General features: G+C 35.7%; 1 protein-coding gene across 1 annotated transcript; it reads right to left on the bottom strand.

The window, feature by feature from the left end:
* Positions 1–749: 749 nt before the first annotated feature.
* Positions 750–23,309, bottom strand: ALX1 (ALX homeobox 1). The gene is made up of 4 exons (XM_004583071.2): positions 22,828–23,309; positions 19,945–20,249; positions 16,907–17,035; positions 750–1,379 (listed from the first exon to the last, which is right to left on the bottom strand). The coding sequence occupies exons 1-4, from the start codon at positions 23,051–23,053 to the stop codon at positions 1,059–1,061; spliced, it is 981 nt and encodes a 326-aa protein (XP_004583128.1). The 5' UTR covers positions 23,054–23,309; the 3' UTR covers positions 750–1,058.
* Positions 23,310–24,048: the final 739 nt, after the last annotated feature.

The following is a 24,048-nucleotide window of genomic DNA, read 5'->3' as shown; positions in this document are numbered from 1 at the left end:
TTCTCTTCCACCAGAAATTTTGGAGAGCCTTTTGACATCTTAATTCTCTATGCAAAACCACAGTAGCAACAACTGTTTAAGGTATAATGTGTCAAGAAACAAACACAAATGCATGTGAGCATGCACACACCCATGGGATAAATATAAACCCCATTCATTGCCTCTTTAACTGAAAATTGGTCTTGTAGTGCAATTATTAGATGTTTGTGTATACAGTTTAAATGGCATTATGTTGGTTAAAAGTAACAGTACATTTTGTATTTTGTGTGTGTGTGTGTGACAACTGAGTCATTTCGTGCGTTCAGGCCTTTTAGCTAAAAAGACGGCATTTATGAAAAACTGTGCTCATGGCGATAGTTTAAATCTTGCCGGAATATTTCAGTTATCACCTTTAGCCACATGGTTTCAGGAAACTTTATGCCCAAATATTTTATGCCAAAGCAAGTTATTTCAGAAGAGTTCTTTCTTCATGGAATGGAAATTCACTAAAACATTCAGAAGCTAAAAAAAAATCGTTGAGACTTGAAGATAAATTCTCAGCATCAGGGGATCAGGGGTATGCCCATTGCTTCTTAGAGCCAGAAGAGGCCAAGTGGCAGTTAACTCCCTAAAACACCCTAGTTCAATATTTACTTGACAGCTTTGGTATCTTGACATTTTCCCCAGTGAATTTCCTTCTTTATCAGGTATTATTTTACAAGGGATTTTTGTTATACAGAACTACCATAAATCAATCTATAACAGAGGAATTTGTTTAATACATTTATTCTCTTAAGAAGTTGCATGATCGTATTTCATTGGCTTGTACAATAGGAAAAAATCTTACTACTGAAAGAGAGTTTGTGGAAATTGGTGCATGGTAAACCTATTTAGGCTTTCAGGGGTTCATTCTTAGATTTTAAAGTTAAATAATAACAACTATTCATTTAAGCTGGCCTCACTGTATAGCCTGACCTTTAGCAATTCCACACACAGCAGCTTATTGTGGTATCCTTTAAATATGAGAAGTAAGAATGTCTTACTTTGCTATTAAAAGAAAAATAAAAGAGTACTGTATGTTACATGGCCCATGAAATATTGGCGGTGTGCTCCTTGGCTTTCATTCGAAGAACTGCGATACTGGAAGACCTTCTTTCAAACTCTGGCTTTGTTTCAAACGCATGTCCATTGGTAGCCCCAGTAAGAAGAGAGTCAGTGAAAAAGTTGTTGAGGGGCACGTGACTAAACTGATTCTGGTGGTTTGAAAACCCTGTGTAACTGGAATCTGTCCGAGGTGAGTGAGAATAAGGTGTCATACAGGAGGAAGAGTCACGTGGCAACATGCATGAAGTAACCACAGAACCACCGCTTGCATTTCCTGCCCACAAGTTGTTCTGAATCTGGAACATATAAAACAACAATTATTACATTTACACATTCTCCCTTTTGTTTGCTTATTTTTGTTAAATCTTATTTATCAAATTTGGTTAACTACCCATTATTTACCCCTGTTGGGTGGTCCATAACTGTATTCAAAGTACATAGAACAACAGCTGAAAAATAGTGATATGAGAAATTCGGACAGTTTGTTATTCTGTGATAGATCACCAAAACCCACAGTCTTGACCACATAAAATAATCTGAAAGCATGTCAATCTTTCAAGTAATCTTTTGTAGTCAGGATTTTTAAATGAATCTGTAAGATTTGGTCATGATTCTTAGAATCATGTGCTTAAAAAAAAAGTAGTTGAAAATACAGTTTCTAAGTTCAAAGATAGTTTTCATGTTTATACAACAAAATAACACAGTTGCATTTTTTAAAGTTCTGAAGTTGGACTTGGTACGGTAGTTGTTGGAAATCACTGCTGGCATTAGGCTAATTTCTCCGTAAAGATTTTGACCAACATCATTGTGAAAAATGTTTGCCTTCTCATTAGTTTTCATGTCGTATTTGAATAAATAGCACTGAGAAACTGAGAGATTAATGTACACATTTTAAGCATTTTTCTATGATTTATATATGATACTGTGAATTTGAAACAGACATGTGACATGTATAATAAATTTAGAATTACAAAAAAAATGAACCATTACTAAGTAATGGAAGTACAGTCAAAAATCTGCAAAAACTGGCTAAAGTATCACATGAGCATAATTTAAGTTCAATACACCACCTTATGTAACACTGAAAACTTGTTATAAGCTTCCAAACTTAAGTTACAAACTTAAAAAATTAAAATTGTAAAACTTGTGCCTGAGAAATTCAGCTTTATATTATTAAATATAGAGAGAAAAGCAACGTAATATTAGCAAATTTTTATAGTCACTAGCATGCAAATGAAACACTATAACTTACATAGCATGAATTTTAAATAAGGATATCAATCATAATAGACAAGCCACTTAAATACACACAAAAAGCGTTCATATGCATTCTGAAGACACAGAGAGAAAAACAGGACAAACAGTTGGGGTAGGGTGAAATGGAAAAGGCCAATGTTTGTTGGCACATCAGTACAGAAGGAGGCAGTCTCTGATCATGATATACATACAAATATTCTCATAGATGAACTGTTTAATGCAGAATAGCATACCAGGAAGTGAAGATAACGTTGAGGTTGGCATTTCTACTCCCAAGTAACAAGTGAACTTCCAATGAAACAGTTAAATATTCCTTGACAATATGATTTTAGGTTTTCTATCTTTGTCTATACCTACAATGCTCTGATTCACTTAAACAGCAGAATGTTAAACTTGTAACTGATACTAGAGGACTATTCTACTGTAATAATGTGGAGGTGGGGATGAGAAATGGTGGAAGAAAAATGGAGAGGAAGGAAGGGGAAGGAAAGGGGGGGATTCCCTATATTTACAAAAGAGCATCACGGAAAATAACAATAAAAAGTCTTTTACAGAACTGGATGCTTTTTGTAGGATTACTATAATACATTTAAATTAAAACACAATAGTGAGATATATATTCATATATATATTATCATATATATGTTCATCATACTTGACTTTCTCATCCTTTTGAACTCTTGATACTAACAATACAATCATTGATTTCAGCACATATGCACACAAATTTTAACATAAAGATGTTCGGCTGCTATATAAATCCTTGGGTATAGTCTTACAATATGATGCTTGCATCACTTCTCAATGGCAATTACATTTCATTAATACCAGAAAGTACATTTATTACTTCTTGGCCTTTTCAATAAGATCTAGTGCAGAGAACATGCTAATAAATGTCCTAGATCTCAGTTAAAGAGAAGTTACTTTTTTTTTTTTAAGATTTATTCATTTTTATTGGAAAGCCAGATATACAGAGAGGAGGAGAGACAGAGAGGAAGATCTTCTGTCCGATGATCCACTCCCCAAGTGAGCCGCAACGGGCCAGTACGCGCCAATCCGAAGCCGGGAACCAGGAACCTCTTCCGGGTCTCCCACGTGGGTGCAGGGTCCCAATGCATTGGGCCGTCCTCAACTGCTTTTCCAGGCCACAAGCAGGGAGCTGGATGGGAAGTGGAGCTGCCGGGATTAGAACCGGCGCCCATATGGGATCCCGGGGCATTCAAGGCGAGGACTTTAGCCGCTAGGCCACGCCGCCGGGCCCAAAGAGAAGTTACTTTAGTGCTATGGAAAACACTGTTCAACCAGCTTCAAAATATATTAGAACATCAAAATGTTTTCAACTCTTAGATGCACTTATTTCCGTGTTTTTTTTAAAAACGGTCCCTTACTTACATATTTATGAAGTACTTTAAATCTTTTGTAGCACATGAATGTACTTCTAGCTTGTGAAAAGACACAATTAAAAATGTATAAATCTTAAAATATATGCAGGATTTACATAGTATATTTTTAATAAATTTTTGAAGACCCCTCCTGTGTATGCATCAGTGTGTGCACACAGAACTAGATATCTATAAGCAGGTACACATATCTAGACATATATATATATAATGGTTTGCATGTTTAATTGATTCTCAAATCATCATAGACTGATATTTTTATTTTGGCTCACTGCTACATGTACTCCATTTAGCAAAATAATAATAATAAATGTTTTGTGCCAGTGGCCGCTGAGTTATGTATCTGAAACCAACAACAGGGCTGTAAATGTCATTACTCTGTCAAACCAGCCCTTCTAACTTAATCTGGGTGATTTTCCTCAAGCATTCAATCAAACATTGTGCTACATTGCAAAAACCACAGTCACATGTCTGACAAAAGAGCTTTCAGAAATGAAAGTAAACTCGCTTGTTTATTTCTGAAAAAATGGAGGAGGAGACATAGTGATGGAAAACGATTACATATTTTTATCTGTTAAAGGATTTCTCAACTTAAGCAGAGGGTTGCTAAGTATTTGTAACTAAAACAATTCACTTGTATTCCAAATACAAATATATTTACCAACTAGGTTAAAAAATGAAAATAAAAGAAAGAAAAATCTGAATGTATATCAAAAACCTATTTTCACTCCAAAGAGCTTAATATCAATCTAGGTATAAATTGAAATAAAAAACTGTAGATGTATGACCAGGGCAAATTACTTAATTTTCATGAAAACTTAGATAGACACAATTAAGTATGTTAAATACCTTACTCCAGAAGACATGAGAAGCAAATTACTATATTAATATTTTGCTTGGGCTAGAGATCTAACCTAAATATCTTGAAGACTCTTCCTATTCCTAAGGATGGGATATTACACACATTGAGGTTGATACACCCTTTCATGATCTCTGTCTCTTCTTTCTCCCACCCTACCCACAGTCTTCCACTTTTAACATTTCTCATATGTCTTCATTTCGATGGGGAGCCTACTTGGATTCCATATTGAATGTTCACATGTAAATCTCAAACAGTATTTTTCTCCGTGAACAGGAATTTTACTTCCTCGGGAGCACTCCATCTGGATGTCTTAACATTTCATGATGATCAAGGTCATATCCATAGTAGTTAATGGTTGTCAACTCCATGAGTGAGGAGCAGTTTAATAACACTGCTAGTTGTTTCAGTGTACTTAAAAATTGTGTTTTTACTATTCTGACTTCCATCGAGGTAAAACCACAGTATTGAAAACCAAGACCATCATCTAAGTTTATGTCAATCAATGGTGGAGGTCAAATTTGAACTCAGGAAATGTTAAGAAATGCTATAAGACATAATGAGTTTTATGAGATAAAATTGTTTACTGATTCATAATCACAGCTTTGTGGGGGATCATAGGCTTTAGGTTCCACAGCCAAAACTCATTATTATTGAGCATGATTTAAAATCCCTTAAAATACTTAAATTCTGGCTGATTAATTTTGTTAGCGTAATAAAAATTTTATGGAAAATTTATGCTCATGTATGTAAATACATTTCATAATTTGAAGTCTAGAATCACCATACTCTGAAACCTTTGTGCCAAAATTGTGACATTCTCATTTCCTGTCCTTGTCTATATTTACTTACCAGCTTTTATTTTTTTCTATTAAAACTTTCCCACTTAGAGTTGGCATCACAGCTTTGCACATTAAGCCATCACCTGTGCCGTTAGCATCCCAGAAAGACCCCTGATAGAGACATCAGCTACTCCACTGCTGACCCAGCTCTCTGCTAATGCATCTAGGAAAGCAACAGAAGATGGTCCCACTGCTTGGGTACCTGCACATACTCGGGACGCCTTGGAAGAAGCTCTGGCCGGGCACAAGCTTCACAACTGCATCCATTTGGGTAGTGAACAAGCAGGTGGATATCTCTTTCTGTCTCTCCCTGTCTCCCTAACTCTGTCGTTCATATAAATAAAAAATATTTTATTTATATATATATATATATATATACATATATATATATATATATATATACATCTTTTCTCCATGACACATTGATCTCCTTAGAACCTCTGATTCATGAAATATGGAGTGTGGTTCAGGGAATCTATCTTAAAATAATGGCAATAATACACATACATATGAGACTCAGAAACCAACTGGAATAATGCTTCATTCCAAAAGCAGAAATCCTTTGTACGCCTTTAATTTTATTCATCTCCTGTGAAAAATCTCAATTGTTTAAAAAAGATAGCATTGTTTTTTTGAGAGATTTGTAAAAATGAGTTCTTTAACTTCCTTTAACTATGGCTTCTGTTTAAGCTACTGAAATTGATGCAGAGTATCTACCCTCTCACATATGAAAATCTCTGTAATTAGGCATCTCTTTTTCTCCAGGTAAAATGTTTAGTACTTCAACCATTTTTTATATAGCATGGTTTCCAGACTGTGTTGCTCTGGTTATTTTCTTTTATATATGATTGGGATTGTCAATATTCTCCACCCTTACCAACATATATCTCTCGAACAGAAGATCATTAACTAAATACCACCTGAGTACTGTAGCGAAAATTGAGCAGGTGGCATCCTGTTCAAGATCACCTATTTCTGTTAATATTCAAAGTCAATACTTTATTTAACAACAAAACTGATCTTAAACTTGAGTAAATCTAATGCCATGGTGTGTTGATTATACTAATTCACTAGTTCTGTTCTTATACAGGTGGTAATTGTTAAACTGTGTGGTAGAATCTGCAAGTTGTAATATCTAAAACTAAATATGTATCTATTTATTAACAGGAGAACCTATGAAAATCCCATTGGAACATTAAAATACATATTACAATTATTGTTAAATTTTGGGATGAAATACTAATTTTCTGGAAGTAATATTCTTATTTTTTTGTACTTTTCCATATATGTGACAACAGCTACATACAGTACCAAATAATTTTGAGGGGTTCCTTGTATGCATCAAAAATTGTGCAGTATTAAGGAAATTGCAGGCACTTTCACTACTTTTAAAAAAATAAGAACAAATAAAATGGCCTGCCTTTACACTTTTTTCTCTGTTGCATTTATAAGCAGTAGATAGTCTAAAAACATTCCATGTTTTAATGGGCTTTGCAGCTAAAATAAAATTCTAGCAGGGTATTTGAAGCATTGTCCAGGGAACTTAGCCAAATGACTCCTACTAGCATGAATAGAAGTTCAACTGACTTCAATTATGCCACTTTTGAAAATTCACCCCTTGATGCATTCTCAATCAAATAAATAGTTAATAATCAATTATTCCATAATTTTGGAATTTTGAAGGGACGTTATTGATCTTACGGTCCTTTTCAACTGAAACGTTCATTTAACATTGAAATGTTTTCAAGAGATTAAAAGTAGGAAGAATAAGCAAAGGGGTGAACATACGTGAAATTTGGGCCAACTCATTTTATAACTGCAAAAATTTTATAACACTAGGATATATATTTGAAACGAACTAAAGTATTATAAAACATCATGGATTATATACCGATCATTTAGCTTAGAAATGATGTAAATATGTTCTCTGTGATCAAAACTACAAAGATTTTAATTTACTAAATCTTATTTATATTTATAATATATAGTTTATTTTATTTCAGTAATTTTGACACATTTTAAAAACATAAGTTAGTTGTTACCATGAAATCATACTACAATCCATGTTCTGAAGATGCTCTTACTTAGAAGACACTGACCTTCTACATTTAGTAGAAATACTGAATAATACCAAAATACATTAAGTGACAATCTTCCTTTAATGTTTAAGTACTTCCAAAGCAATTAATTGTACTACTTAACACTTTTTGACTAAAATAAACTTACTCAATTCCATTTCTCCTCTACAGACCACTCCCTCCTCCTGCCACCAGAATTTGTAATGTTTACATACATACATACACACATACACATGTACACATTATGTATGCTTTCACACTGCCTCCATAAAACATGCTCACACATTTCTCTGTGAAACTTACAGGTTGCTCATAAAGACAAGGGATTTACAAAGTAGTGCTTATAATGATGTTACTACAGCAAACCTCTTCTACATCAACATCTAAAAGCTGATTCTTGTTTTTCCTTGCTGCCAAAATGCATACATTTATTGTCTATTTAATATTTTATTCAGTACTTACTATAAAAATGTATTAGCACATTATCACTACATAATTTAATTTGCCAGATTTTTATGTGGCCTTTCAAGCATTAAAAGCACGAATTTCTACAATAAATATGATCCCTTAAAAATGAAAGCATCAGTCTCTACAAAGGCACTTCACTATTTAAAGAACCTATGCTTTATTAGCGTTTTCCTTCCTTTAAAAATTTAGGGCAATCACTACACTCCTAAATCTGTATTGTGAAAATATCTATTAAGCATCATATTGTAGTAGCGTGCTGATATTTTTACCTGTTGGCTAACTTTAGATCTATTAACTTTTCAAGTTACTGTAGCCCAGCAGAGGACCAGTATAGGGAGTTTACTAACAGTAACAAACTTATACTGAGACTTTGTCTACTTGGACAAAAAATTAATTAAGTAATGAAGAGCTCAAACTCATGCTTTAAGAATTACTTGAGATGAAAGTGAAGATGTATTGCCATTAGTATCTGCATAAGAAGGCTAATTTTGACCAAAATAAACTTAAAATAATATTCAAGAGTTCTTGGAATCACTGTACTTTCAAAATTCTGAGACTACATTTTGAATATAATAAAAAACTTAATTATTAGAAAGTATTTATCAGAAAAAGAACATGCATTCAACACTGAGTACCACTTTGAATTTTTAATACAAGTCTTAACGTAGAATTTCATTAATTATAACCTGAAAGAGGAATAGTGACTTTCACATTTAGAAAAACATTATTTGACATAATAGTTATATGAGATTGTTAATCTAAAACAAGACCGATTACCTAAATAAATAAATAAATAAAATGCGTCTCTCCTGTTGCTGCAGATATTTAAAGTACTAAGTCTTATAAAAAATGTTGATGTTGGAAATCTTGGGAATATCATATGAATTTTCTTTATTCAAATAATTTTTGAAAAGTACTCCAAATTATAAATATAAGAACATTGAGATAAATTTTCTTTAATGTTTATTATCAAAATGCATAATAATTGCTATCGCTAAAAAAGATAAATTATAATCTTACCAAATATGCTTTGAAATTAAACTTTAAATCATCTTATGTAAATAGGGATTACTATCACAGTACCTAGCCTTTTATCCTCAAGCAAAAATGATCACATGGGCATTTTCCAATTATTACACTATCTTGTCTGTGTGTGAATATAAATATAAATATTAGCTATCATTCTTTAGTGCTGGATTCATTGCAATTCCTTGCAATTATAAGAAACACTGATAAAAGTTTGTACATTTTTCCCTGTGCATATAAAACCTATCATATCAAATAATTGGCACAGAATATTTATAATCTTACAACTTCTACTTGGAATAAAAATAATAACTTTGGATTTATTCTTAAAACCCTTAGTAAAGTAATTGATTTTATCATCTTCCACTTGTATAAACTTCAATATTAAAATTATATTTTTGTGATTTTAAAATCAACTGTAAATTGACACCAAATTTTATCTATTTAATATCCACGATTTAGAATGACAAATAAAATCCATTGAAACATGAGGTGGCTTAGTAAACATGGCATCCATAACACTATGGATTGAAGTCTGTGATAAGGTTCTCACCAGCAATATTATGTGAACTGAAGATTTTAAGCCGCAGTTTAATTTTTAGACTTGCCATTCACCCCTATTCTCCTTGGAAATGTTTTTCAGATGTGTAAGCCAACATTGACACTCTTAAATAATTTATTTTTGCATGTTTCTTATTTATTTTGGTAATCTAGTCAATGCTATGTTTTGCTTTCCTCCTCAAATATAAAATTCTTATACAAATTCAATTACAATCAGTACTTTTATTTAAGGAAAAACGCAAAAGAAACTAACTTACTGTGTATGGTCACTTAATCACATTAAATCAGAACACTACCTTTTACAAAAATAAATAATTATTCATGTACTTTAAAAACATTAATGCCCTTCATTTCTTTCAGGTGGCATTATTTATTTTGTTACTAATTTACTACTTATGATGTATTTTGAATAAAATTTAAAAATTATTAAATAGAAAATGAAATATTGTAACAAAATAAAAATTAACATAAAATCTACTCATTTATCTGCCCACACTTTCACTTAATGGATACAAACTGTTTCATACTGCACATGACTAATTTTTAGTATTTTCTACATACATAGGAAATATCTCTTATGCATCTACAAAAACTCCATCCATTATAAATTTAGTTAAATCATTGCTAAACATATATTTTTTGATCAATGTAGATTATTTTACATTTATCCCATGACTTTAAATACTTTAACATCTAATCAGCAACAAATTATATGTAATATCAACTGTTGACCTGACGATTCACCACGAGATTCACTCTGTCACTATATCTCATTAGTTGTTTCATAAACACAGAACATCCATTATAAAATATAACAGCTATAATTATATTACTAACATTTTACAAAGATTGTGGCTTTTTATTTATTTTAGTACTTGAGAAAATACTTAAATAGCAGTGAAAATTTTGCTTTACATTCTCCAAAGGCAAAAATTGATTCAGACAACTTTAAGTTGGGAAACTACAGTGGCTGACAACAATGAGTTCCATATTCTCTATTTAGTTTAACTGAATGAAAATTGAGATTAGCATAGACACTGCTGTAGAAGAATGAACGAACAGCATCTCTGAAACCATTTTTGTGGGAACACTAGAATTTTGCTTTAAAAATTATGCACCTGCTGGGAAAAGCATGGTGGCATAGAAACCTAATCCTACCTGTGGAGCCATCATCCCATTTTGGGTGTCAGTTCATCTCATGGCTGCTCCAGTTATGTATGTACCAACTCCCTGCTAACAGCATGGAAAAGCAGCAGAGGACAGCCTAAGTTCTTGGGTCCCTATTTGTGGGACACCTGGAGGAAGCTCCTGACTTCCAACTTCAAACCATTTCAGTTATGATTGAAAGGAAATCAATTAAATTAGAATTGTTACTCAGTTTTGATCTTTGGTTTTAAATGATCACAATGATTACAAATTACTGAAACCTAAATCCCCATTGATATGCTTAAATGGCAAGTAGCATATATTTCTAAAGACATTAGTAAAAGAACACAAAAGAGGACACTTCATAGGTCTGTTTGGACACTTGCTAAACTTAAAATCTCACTCAAAATTTATGTAGGAGAAAGCTTCAACCTTTTTACTAAAACTCTTGTGGTAATTACTTGTATTTTTCCAGTTTTTTTGATTACTATTTTTCATGATATGGTTCCCTAGACACAGACAAGTATCAAGGCAGTTAGGTATAGACAATACTAGATACTCTAGTATCCTATTGTCAAGGTATACATTGTCAAGGAAAAATATTCTTTGTGAGAAAATAATTCTGGTGAATAAAAAAATATATACTCCATCTTCCAAAGTTACCATATTCAGTTTCCTATTTAAATATATTACAATATATTTAACTAAATTTGATCTCTCCCAGAATTCCTAAGTAAATTTACTGATAATCTGAATTACTTCTAATGCTACAATGTAAGAGATACTTACAGAGTTAGTATTTTAGAACCAAATTCATACTGAATAATGGGTATGTTAAAATCGCTCTTTACTGAAAATTCATTATGTACAAGACAATGCTCCAAGTCCTTTGCATAAAGTATTTTGCTTAGCATTCAATATCATGTAAACTTATCTCCAATTTATAAATGAGGAGAAAAGTTCCCAGAGATCGATCTGCTTGCCAAAGGTCTGAAAGCTATTAAGCAGTGGAGCCAGGTTTGGAAGCCATGACTTCCTGAGTGTAAAGCCCAAAGTTAGTACTCTAATTCCCATCTCTGCTCATATCCCAAGATCCATCTTCATAGATTATACACACAAGAGCTTTTCTACTCATACATCACTTTAATGCTCTAAACAACAGAGGGAAACGCCATTATCTATATCATCAATAGCACCAACACCTGCAACAATGACACTGCCTGTGGACAAATAAAGAATCTCAAGATGAAAGAAGTCCAGGGATTTCTCTAAAGTTAACAAGTTACCAACTGATAAAGCTAATGCTTCTATAATCCAAACCAATCATAAGGACATGGAAATAGCACTTTTTTTGGTTAAAAATCAAGGTTTGTTATTGTCCTTCAGAAAATAATTACTCCCAAACTGAAAATATTTTATTCAACCAAGTTAATTTTTTAAGAGGGCTTTGGTTTTGCTAAAATAGAAACACTAATGTTGTTAGCTCCTTGCTTTGTACACTACAAAATACAAAAGTGTTAAGACTCTTTGCTTTTCTGAATGTAGTATGCACCAAGAAGTATTTTGCACACAGGAGGGCATTGCAGCACAGCAGCCTAAGGTTTGGCTTTAGTTGCCCATATCTCTTATGGGCGTACAGCTTAGAATCCTAGCTACTCCACACTTCTGACACAGGTCCTGCTAATCTACCTGGAAACAGATGACTGACAGCCACATAAGAGACCCAGACTGAGTTCCTGGCACATGGATTCTACCCCAGCTGTTGTGGGCAGTTGGAGAGTGAACTCGGGAATGAATATATCTGTCTAACTCACTGTTTCTGTCTCTCCCCTCTCTGTCACTCTGCCTTGCAAATATGATAAGCCTTTAAACAAGAAGAAATATCTGCAGAATTTACTACAAATATTTGGTTTACAACCTATCTACAAAACAGGCAGTTTTGCCCACATCACTTCAGCCTATTTGGCATATAGATGTTGATAAAATGCAAATTTGGAAGAAGATGAAAGAAATCTGCAAATCTTTCAAGTTTATTAGAGGAGGGAAGAGAAGAAAAGTTAATTGCTTAACACCACAGAGTTGGTTAGCAGCAGAGATTCAGAAACTAGCTATTTTAATGAAGATTAATTCTTTTGTTTTAAAACAGTCCATAAAAGTATTTTTTTATTCACAGATATTCAGTATCTATGCAATCCGTATAAGACTGATGTCTTACATAGGTGACTAAGCAGTGGGTTATATTTTTAAAAATCTTACATTGTAGAAAAGGAGGCAGATCTTAACTGTTCAATACAGCATCAGCGAGAGGGTGCCTGGACTCAGTAAAACAGGATTCAGAGACTTTAAGGAAAAAATATGACTTCAATAACAAAAAGAAAATTTAAGAGAGAGGAAACAGATTCCATCTAAACAATGACAAATTTTTTTCTGTCATACCACAAAAAATATTAAACAGTTTAATTTTGCGAAGTTGCAATGTTTCCAAAAGGCAACTGGCATTGTTTGCCAAAATAAAGGACTGAAGATTTATTTTTTATGTATTTATGTATATATGTATGTATGTATTTATTACTTATTTATTTATTTAGAAAGGAATAGATGCAAAAACAAACAGGAGAAATCCTGCACTGGCTTGTTCATTTACCAAATGTCTGCAAAAGCATGGGCTGGATCAAGCTGATGGCAGGAATCTCGAATTCAATCCAGGTGTCCCACATGGGAGGAAGGGACGTGTAGAGCCTCCCAAGGTCCGTATTAGAAGTTGAATCAGAAGAAGAGATGGGACTTTCTCACATGTGATATGGGCATCTTAATTAGAGTGTAAAACACCCTCGCTAAGAACTTTCTTGTGTAATGTACTATTTTTATTAAATCAAGAAACAATACCTTAGAGTGTGTGATTATAGATGTAACACCTTTCATCTTCTCATTGCCTACCTACCATGAGCAAGGTAAACATCTTAAAAGAATCTGAGAAGTGTCTACATTTTTAAAGTATTATATATCATTGTTTCAATTTTTAAAATAGATTCTTATTTGTTTCCCCAAAATGACAATGTTTTACGGTTAGACTTGAGCTAGTCATTCAGTGATGAATTAAGGAGATAATGTTTCTTTAAAAAGGCCCACAAATTTTGACCTCAGAAAACCTGGGCACAAATTAAACATGGTAATGGCTTTGATGGAGGAAGTACAATGCCTGGATTTAAATAAGCTCCTAATTATTATTATTTTTACTGTCATGACTGTGGTTACTACAACGTAATGAAGACCAGTTGAAACGAAGTATTTAAGACATCTTAGAAAGCACTAATTAAGGTTCATAAATAAACATCACATGGGATATATAGATACCTTTACGCTAGATACAATCTAGATACAATGAGACACAGGAAGAGGGTGTTTCTGAAACATCTCTGTTTCTCATGTATTCTATATGTTTTTGCTTTCCTGCCAAATTGTTAATTCTGTATTTCTGTCCTGCCTCAAACATTTCCTAGTTTCCAACTTTTCTGTAATTAATAATTCCCTTCTATAATTAGTAACAGTGACCAAATGAAATGTCTTACTGCCTTGAGTTACTGGACTCTATTTCAGTTTCTATTTCTTCCACTGTGCATTTCTATTTTAAAAAGTCTCATAATAAAACATTATTTCTTTCAAGTTGAAGCTTTAAGAGACACAATCTTGGCATATTTTTTTCAAACAAACTTAAAATATCTACTACATATTTTTAAGTTAACACAGAATTTATCCCCTAGCCTTATCCAGTCTCTACAGTGAGGAGAAGATATTAGACTTCAGAAATTTGGGCAACCAAACATGAAAGGAGTTATCAATATGGAAAAATGTTCTATAATGTAAGTATTAATTTTGGTCATTTTTCATGAATTTCACTGACAAACATGACTTCAATGTATAATCTCTGTATTTCCATATTTGCATTATTTGATAGTATATCCAATGTACACAGTAACGGAGAAACCATAGTGAGGACTAGTGCAAAATTTCCAGGATTTGTAGAGGGAATCTTTTAAATCAATTCTTTGTTAAAGTGAGAAAACTATCAAGCATACAGTTTGATGTAGCATTTCCATTTGTGCTTTCACTAATAAATTACTTCATTCTGTAATGGATAATACATAAAGTTCCAAGGATTGATTACATAATAGCAGAATAATGTTAGGAAGAAGTGATGATGAGCCCATGTTTATTGAGTCACAGGACCTCATAAAGTATAGATTTCAATTGGTGACAGGCCCAATACTAAATGCTTTATGCTGCACTGCAGAGAAAAGAGGAATCAGAAATAAAACAGCCAACAGCTAACATCAAAAAAAAATTGGAGAATAAAGTTGGAGGTAAAAGAAAGGGAATGAAGACTGAAAGAACAAGATGCAAAAAAGAAAAAGGCAAGTCACAAGCAAGTGTTGTGTTTAAATGCTATCTTACTATTTCTAAAATTCTCACAGTTCCTAGCTGAAAGTATATGCTATGCCAATTATCTGTTAATGTTATTTCCCTAGTTCTGGGATATTTCCTGCTCCCCTGATGTGTTTACAGATGCCTGTAATGTAACTTGAGTCGTGGGTTCTTGTGATAGTAATTTATTCAAGGTTTGCTGATTGAAATATATCTAGGATGAGGCAGTCTATTGTTGTCTTCCAATGGAATAAGATCTTGCATTGGGAAAACAAACTATGTTTGGCCAAACTCAAGTTTCACTGCTAAGCAAAGTAAGCAAATATCTCACCTCTTTGTGCCTTAGTTTTCATATCTGAGAAACAGAAAAAAATGAGTAACACCTGCTTCATAAAATGGTTTCCAGAATCAAATAAATTAACTTATGTGACCTGCTTAGAACACTGTAGAGATAAGGGGTACAGTAGTTTTAACAAGTAGGGACCCTGTTGCTTCAGAGTTTGTAGGCTAGAAGGTACATACAATATTTTGTTTAGAATTCAACTAAGGCATTTGAAAATATTTCTTGAACAAAAGGTTCCCATACTGATTTGGAAAAACTGCTAGGTAAAGTTTTAGTGACAGCGCTGTAAAGAACCACTTGCTTTCCTAACCCAACTGCAAAGTTTTGTTTCTGATGTCTTAAATAGAAAGTAGAACAAGATGAATTCTAACACTCCTTTTTAGCACACAGTATTACCTTAGCAAATGCGTCAAATTTATCCACAGAAGTAAAGTTTCCAAAATCAGGCTTTAATGGATCATAGAAGAAACATAAAGAAAGCACATAAGAGGAGCAAATTCACACTCCTGAGGTAGGAATTTATGACTCAAGGAAATGGGGATCCTGCAGATCAGGGCTGAGGTGATCACGTTACTGAGCTATCACGGTATTCCCCAGAATACATGAGCTCTGTGTATTTTCACACTGGCTCCCTATAATGTATGGCATTAAATAAGATAATAAAATCTAGTCAGGCTTATTGCTTAAAGTATACAGTTCTTTATAAAACTAGATATCATTCTAAATATCATTATTTAGTGTTAGGAAATGGTAATACAAAATATTTTAGAAATATATTCCATCTACATACATCACAAAAAATGAAAAAAACATCAGTCTGTAAAAGTAAAAATGAGAAGAAATTTTTAGTACTTTTTGAAAGAGAACTGTAAGAAGTCTTAACATGCATGATCAATTTTAAAGATTGAAAAATTGAAAATTGTGTGTATAAGTCACAAAGAACAATGTTCAACATAAAATGTGAAAGAAAACAATATAAGAGAGACATTTTTACAAGGAACTCAGGATTTAAAGAGGCCACATTTGACAGCAGAATTCAGCAGAGTTCATAAAACAGTAGCCATAGAGAGTGCATGCCAGGAAACTATTTACTTTCAAATCTCAATAAAGGAATGTGTATGAATAATGAAAAAGTACAGTAAAAAGACTTATTAAATATACTATTTTAGCTGTTGCAAAGTATAATACAGCCAAAGGAAAAAAAGCATGAAATTTTTTTCAGTGAATGATTGTGAAAGAAAACAATACAATAAAGAGCTTAGTAAAACAAAAACTTAACAAACTAGAAAAATATCTTCTAGAGGCTAAATTTATACTCTGGAATGCTATGCTAGACATAATACTGCCTATGCTAACTCTCTAAAGAATGTACAAACCATATCTACTCTTTCTTGATCAGCATTCTATGTAGTTTACCATACCTGTGGGTAGCTGTCAGTCCTTGGCAAAACTGATATGTCATAGGTGGCAGCAAAATGGCTTTTGGCTTGTTGTATTTGGCCATAACGTTCCCTTTTTCTCCACTTGGCCCTTCGATTTTGAAACCAAACCTATTAAAAAAAAAAGCAGAATTTTACTTAAGGATCCTAGGTAAAGCAAGGTAGATACTCCAAGATTTCAAACCAGAAAGGTAGACCAAGTCACCAAAATTACTAACAAAAGAAACTATTCATGTCAGGAAAGGGCCCACAAATTGTAGTTTCTTTTATACTTTGATATGGTAAGTCATGTGTCCATGAGACAACATCATTTAACATTAAAAAAATCAGGGATGCTTCAGCAAATTTGATATATCTGAGCCTCTGTTATTCTCATTTAGGGAAAACAGAGGCAAATTCAGTTCATAAGACTCCCTATATTTCTGCATGCTCCTCTAACAAAATGTTGCAAGTCAGAAAGACATTTATAATTTTCAGTTTAGGGTTATGCTATAACATAAATGTGACAAATCGATAACCTTAGTCTATTAGAAATCATTGCTGAAGCATTTAACAAAGTGAAGATCCTTCTGAATTGCACATATACTTTGATAATCTTAGCACATATCTGAACAGAAAGTTAACATCTACATCACATGGCAGCAGTGGAAATAGCATGATAAATTAGAAACAGGAAAAAATAAGATTACATATTATCTTGAACACAGGACTAAAGGTAAAATAGAATTAACTCGGGTTGAATTATGGTTTTAAAACCTACATGCATTTATTACATAAATCATGACATTTACTCGTCTTAATGGAAAATGCTCAGGTATTTTCACAATAATTTCTCCAATTTAAAACACAGGTAGTACAAATACTGAAAGATTCAAGCAGAGAGAACCAAGTGTTGAGAGAACCTGTGAATCAGTATGGCCTTTACTGTGACACTAAGCCATCTTAAACGATTTCTCTAGTTATGTATTAAAAGAAATATTTTTTGTAAGAACCATCTTCCTCAGAGAGCTAAGAACCTATTTAATCCACTCTTCTAGCTTTCAAAGTGTTTGTTTTAATAGTTAAATGTGTTCATAGGAGGTACCAAAAATTGTATCCAACACATACACCTTATTTTCACAAACTATGGAAGAGATCCCTGAGAGTAGTCTTTATACTTCATTTTCTTTATGGGCATTATGTGAGCAGCTCTGGGAAATTTCCAGTCTACATAAAAGAATGCTCAAAATGCAAAATATGTAGGAAAGAAGTTGGAAATTCAGCATAAAACGCAAGTTTTTAAATGCTTTTCATTAAAGCTTACTTAAGATTTCCAGTCTTTTTCATAGAATCCTACTCTTATAAAACTTTACTTTTACAATTATAGCTACAATGTTATTATTTAAGTACACTCTGCAAATTTAGGATGGCACTTTGAAAAGCTGGCCGCAATTATAAGCAGGCACAGAGTACTGTTTGGTATAGCTTTTCAGCACACAGATCAGCAGTATGCATTATTCATTATGCCAAAGGTTTGAAACAGTAACAACAAAAGCAGGTATTCTTGCTGTCCCTACAGACAAGCACCAGGAAACATACTAAGGGGATTCAGTAATGAGGATCCGCTCCCCCCACTCCACCAGCCTCCACTGACAAAGTGACCTTGACCATCTTAACATCATAGCAGAAAAGCAGGAAAGAGAACAGCCTGAGTAAATTTAATTAAGGTTAGTTCTCAATACATGTTCTCAGACAAAAACTGATCAGAACTTAAGGGAAAAACACACATTGTGAAGATCTGATATACAGTGTTTCTACAGGTATGAGTATTGCAAATTTAAATGTATAGACACAAGAACAAAAAATAATATAGATAGATAGATAGATACAGATAGATAGATATGGGACTGGTGTTCTTACTTGACAATTTAATATTCTTCATTAGCATCCGCTTTCTATATATTTACTTCCTGAACTAAGATAAAAGAAGCATTTAGCTCTATACATTCAAGTAAAAATCTGCTGCTTGTTATCCCTGAGCCACCAGATGTTGTCTTTAATGATGTAAGGGCCTTGCAATGGCTTAATCTCAAGAAGGAATAATGTTACTCCACTCAGAACAAAATCACTCGCTATTGTATTCACTTCTTCTTGGTGGTTTATGAAAATATGTGTTAAAAATACGTGCAAAGAAAAAGTCATTTTCCTAAAGGACTCTTGTATTTTAAACTATTACTTATTGCCAGGGAACTAGTAAATGTAGTTTAAGAATATCACACATACTCAAAATAACATACCCCTCGAAGTAGAACAATTATTCAATATTATTTTTCTATTTCAAATCACTAAAAATTAATTGTATTTAATAATCAATATGATAATTTTAATGCATTGCATAATCTGAATAAATCTAATACTAATTTAATTATATCTAGAAATCACTGTAAGCACAATATTCTAATCAGTATTCCAATTGACTCTGAAAAAGCATATCATTTTTCTAGATACTAAAAATCAATGTTGAATTATATATATGGACAATTGCAGGGGCTATAAAACTTTAAAGGAGCTACAATTATGTTAAAGAACATATTTATGGTATACATTACAGTTGTAGGTTTCTAATATTCTTCCATATTTTACTGAATATAATGTATAGGTTATTATTCAAATACTTACAAATGCCTGATTTATACCTCGATGGCATATAAAACAGAAAAACAAAATTAAATCGATCGATAACTAGATGCATGGCTATGATCTGTTTTTCACTTTTAAAATCTAATATTAAGAATTAAAGTATCAATTCCATATTCTGGTACATTTAGTTACTGTGAACTTTATGCCCACTGCAGTAACTCAGGTATTCTTTTATTGTGTTTTTGTGTGAGTTGTCAAATCCTGTGCAAATAAAACAAAGGAAATTTACTGTATCTACATGCATACTCACACTGTTCCCTTGTGGCAAGATGTGATCATTCTATGATTCTCATGGGATTTCTCTTCCCAGCCCACCCCGAAGGCTTCCTTGGGACTCCTACCTGCACTCTGGCCTCAGTGAGCTCTGTCCTCAGAGCAAGCTGTTCCCTGACGTACACGTCGGGGTAATGGGTTTTCTGGAAGACCTTCTCCAGCTCCTCTAGCTGCAAGCTCGTGAAGGTGGTTCGATGCCTCCGCTTCTTACTGCTGGATACATTGCTGTCACACTTGTCCCCCAGTTCATCCAGTTCTCCCTTCTCTGGCATCCCCTTCCCAGGAGACATTCGGAGACTGTTACAGTTGTCCAGAGCTCTATTCAGTTCCGTGTGAAGGGGCTGTCCTTCTACCTTAGTGATTCCGTAGTTCACTGTACCCAGAGGGAGAAAAGAACAGTCCTTAGGCATGAAACCCTTCTCAACGAAAGAATTAAGTGGAAGCAATTTAGTGTACCAGGAAAGCAATCTGGTAATGATTTCTTTACTAGCATTAATTGCATCATCACAACAGGAACAATTATTAATTCATAGTGGGACAGATTTAAAAATCACTTTAAAATGTGTACATGGAACTCTTACAATCTGGCACAACACATAGCTGTGTTTTACAGGGTTCACGTATCATTTATAGACTTAATTTATATCCAGATTTGTGTCAAAATAAAAGATGTTCCAGGCTTAATTAAAAAAAAAAAGGAGGGGGAGGATTTTTTTTTTTTTTTTGCTAAGTGGACCAGGATAAAATCAAAGACCCCTTTATAGAAGACAAAATTAAGCTACATGTACGGCTCAGAAAATATATTTCAATTTTAAGTAACACCTGTATGAGAAAGTTATTTTCCCCTCCACGGAAAGTGAGTTGATTGAAGATTAAATGTGTCGCTATTCCCACTACATTGAGAATCTTTCAACTATATATCCGTGTCTGTGTTCTACCTTTTTTTCAAAAAGCGCTCAACTGAATTGAAAAAAAAAAATCATATCAATCTCTAGGAGTGCTTCCTGTATGAAAGAAAAAGATTTTCTTTTATAATAGACCTCCTTGCAAGTCTCTCTTAAATATTTCCTATTTCTGCTTAACTCGTGAAATACGTGTCAGGGAAGAAACTTTCATCTTTCCCGTCTACTAAAGGAGAGGAATTAAAACACGGAAACATGACAAAGGGTGGGCATCTGTTGAGGACTGTTTAAATTTCAGTAATTTCCTTCAGATTTGATTGCATGTTTGTGGTATGATATAAAACAAAACTGGAGCACCGAGGAGTTCCACACACATAAATACAACAGATGCACACAATGAAACAGGACACTTTCTGTAAAAAGTCAGCTCAGCCGGAACAATCTTTTCCAATGAATAATCGTACTTTTTTTTTCTGTTCTCGTCTGTATTTAACTTACCCACAACGCCAATTTTATCACCGCGTTCGTCGTGGCACAACTAGAGTCTACGACGATGCCTATACATTTTTAACTTTCACTCAAAGGACGACGTGAAGTAAAACTCTTAAGAGCAGAGACTGATGAACAATAAGGTTTTGTCTCTGCGGGCAGAGTTAAAGGGGGGAACTGCGGCAATTAGGGCTGGGGGAGGGGAGGCAGAAGACCTTCCCGCAGCGCGCGGGCCGGCTGCCCACCCTGCCCCGGGACAATTCATCCTACTGGCGTGATATTGGCTGCAGAATCTTAATAATGCCAGAATCGCCTGCGGGACAGCCCACTCAGCGATAGTTCTCAGAACCATTAAATCAAGACCTGTCAATTCAAACGATTTTATGCACGCAACCGAGAATTCCAAAAACACAGACACAGACAGAAACTCAATACTTCAGTGTCTCCAAAACAAAAACAAAAACAAGAAGTCACACCTAATTTCTAAATAAAGAAAATAAGTCATTTTCTCCATCTTCTGCGCTTTTATTTTTGGTTTAGCCTTGCAAATCAAAAATAATCTGAAAGTTGGAGATCGTTAGTAAAATAAGAGGCTTTTAAAAAATTTCTTGTGCAAAAGCTTTTTTTTTTAATGAGTTCCTACAAGCCAAGCTTTTGCCAAATTTTGAACCTCCATTAAATTAGGGGGCGAGAGGCTTGTTGTAAATATTTCACACTTAATTCGTTTGTTATTGTAAAGCCACCCGCTCCTCACAGCTTAACTGAGTATATACAACGATAAGGGGAAAAGTCCTCCTGGAATTGTAAACGTGCTTCAGCTGTCGCGATCTGAAATAATAGGTTTGTACTGAGTTTCCAGAGAGAAAAGATAGATGGTTTGTTTTGATAACATTTTGACTTCCAGATACTTGGGTACTTAGAGCTGAGGATTCCACCCAGGCGCGCGCCTCAAGGCTTCTGGAGTGACTTTTAGCTCGGAGTCAGAAAAACAGCTCTTGCAGAGCGCGGAGCGGGCGATCCTTGGGGTGACGCTTTGCCCGCAGCTAGTTACAGGGATTGGCGGTTGAACAAAAACGCACCGCGTGCTGTACTGCACACACACGCGCGCACACAATCACAAATTCTCACGGGCTAATTAACAGTCAATCAAGCCTGCACTCCACGGTGGAACGGAACCCCTGGCCTCAGAAATTTAACAAAATAAAAGCTTGGTTTTTTTTTTTTTTTTTTTTTTCATTTTTGTGAAGCAAGGAGCTTGACTCTTTCATTTTTGGTGGCCGAGGCGACGTCTTCTAACAAGCTGCGATTTCAGCCACTCCCGCGCGGCGGAGGCTCGCGGCGCGGCGCGCGCTCCAGGCTCAATCTGGCTCCTAGCACTGGGCGCCTGGATCCTGGATTCTGGATCCTGGCTGCGGGGCTCCCGCCCCGCGCCCAGCCGCACTCCCCGTCTCCGCCCGGTGCCTCCTCGCTCCCGCATCCCCCTTGTCCGTCCTTGGGTCCCTGCCAGTCCCCAGCGGTGCCGCACTTGGGCAGCGGGGGACTGGGGCGCTCGCAACTCACCGCCGCTGTCCTGACAGGGCGAGGTCCTCTCGAGGCGCACGTGATGCTCGGCTCGGGGCAGCGGCCCGAAGGCCTGCACGCATTTGCCTGCCGATGCTTTGCTGTAAAAGGGCTCATTGTCCAGCGTCTCCATAACGTGCTCCAACGCGCCTCCTGCGCCCATGTAGAAGTCACTGTTCTTACTCGGCGGGCTCTTCAGGGCAAACTTCTCGCTCAGAAACTCCATAATCCTGAAAAGCCCGTCGCGGAGCTCCGGGGGCGCGGAGCCTGAGCGGAGCAGGGCGTGGGGGAGGGCGGGAGGGGGTGTAAGGCGCGGGTGGGCGGGAGGAGGGAGGGCCCCGGAGGAGGGTAGGGAAGCGAGCGCTGCGGCGCCGGGAGCTGCCCCTCTCCCAGCCCTCTAATGCGTCCCGGCTGGAAAGGGGGTACCCGAAGTTGCTTTTATATCTTGAAACTCAGCTGGGCTCCCCGGGCAACCTCCCAGTTCTAATGAATATGAAAATAGGCAGGCGACTAACTCCACCCCGTGTCTCCCCCCCCCCTCCGCCCTCACCCCACCCCCATCCTCCCTACTCACCCAGGGCCGGGTGCGTCCCGGCCTAGGATAGACGGACAGCTGGGTTTCAGACAGATGCCAGGAGGGATGAGGCCCGGCATCCAGACACACTGTAGCTGCGACAGGGGACTGGCATTTCGGAGGCTCACGGTGTGCTCGCGAAGCAAGTTAACCCTCGGCTCTCCGCGCTCTAAGCGCTCCCGTGCCGCTCGCCAGGCCACCCCCCACCTCACCTAGTCCCCACCCCGCCCCCGCGCCGGCCACTCACTACCCGAGATTCAGAGGGAGCTTAAGAACTTGGAAGAGCGCTCTAAAGGTCTGTATCTCACCCGTCAGACATTTACGTGGAGGATTCACGCTAATCCGAAAACCGAGGAGCCAGATACTTCGCGAGCCCTTCAGTGGGAAAGGCCACTTCGGCTTCGGTGCTGCGGGAGCTGGGTGTCCCCGACCCCCTTGGCACTTTAGAAGGCCTTCTCTGGAGTTGATGGCCAGTGGGGGACGTGGTGGCGATGGGGGGTGGGGCGAGAGCCAAGGAAGAGGTCGGAATATCTCAAACCCAGCTTATTTCCCCAACTCTCCTCACCACCCCTCCCCTTGGCCCGAAATTTTATCTTTAGACTCCAATTAATCTTAAGAAAGCCTTTTGAGACAAGTGTCTCCAAAGG

Source organism: Ochotona princeps, chromosome 15, assembly GCF_030435755.1.
Source record: "Ochotona princeps isolate mOchPri1 chromosome 15, mOchPri1.hap1, whole genome shotgun sequence".
NCBI lineage: Eukaryota > Metazoa > Chordata > Mammalia > Lagomorpha > Ochotonidae > Ochotona > Ochotona princeps.
This window is presented reverse-complemented; position numbering and strand designations above follow the sequence as displayed.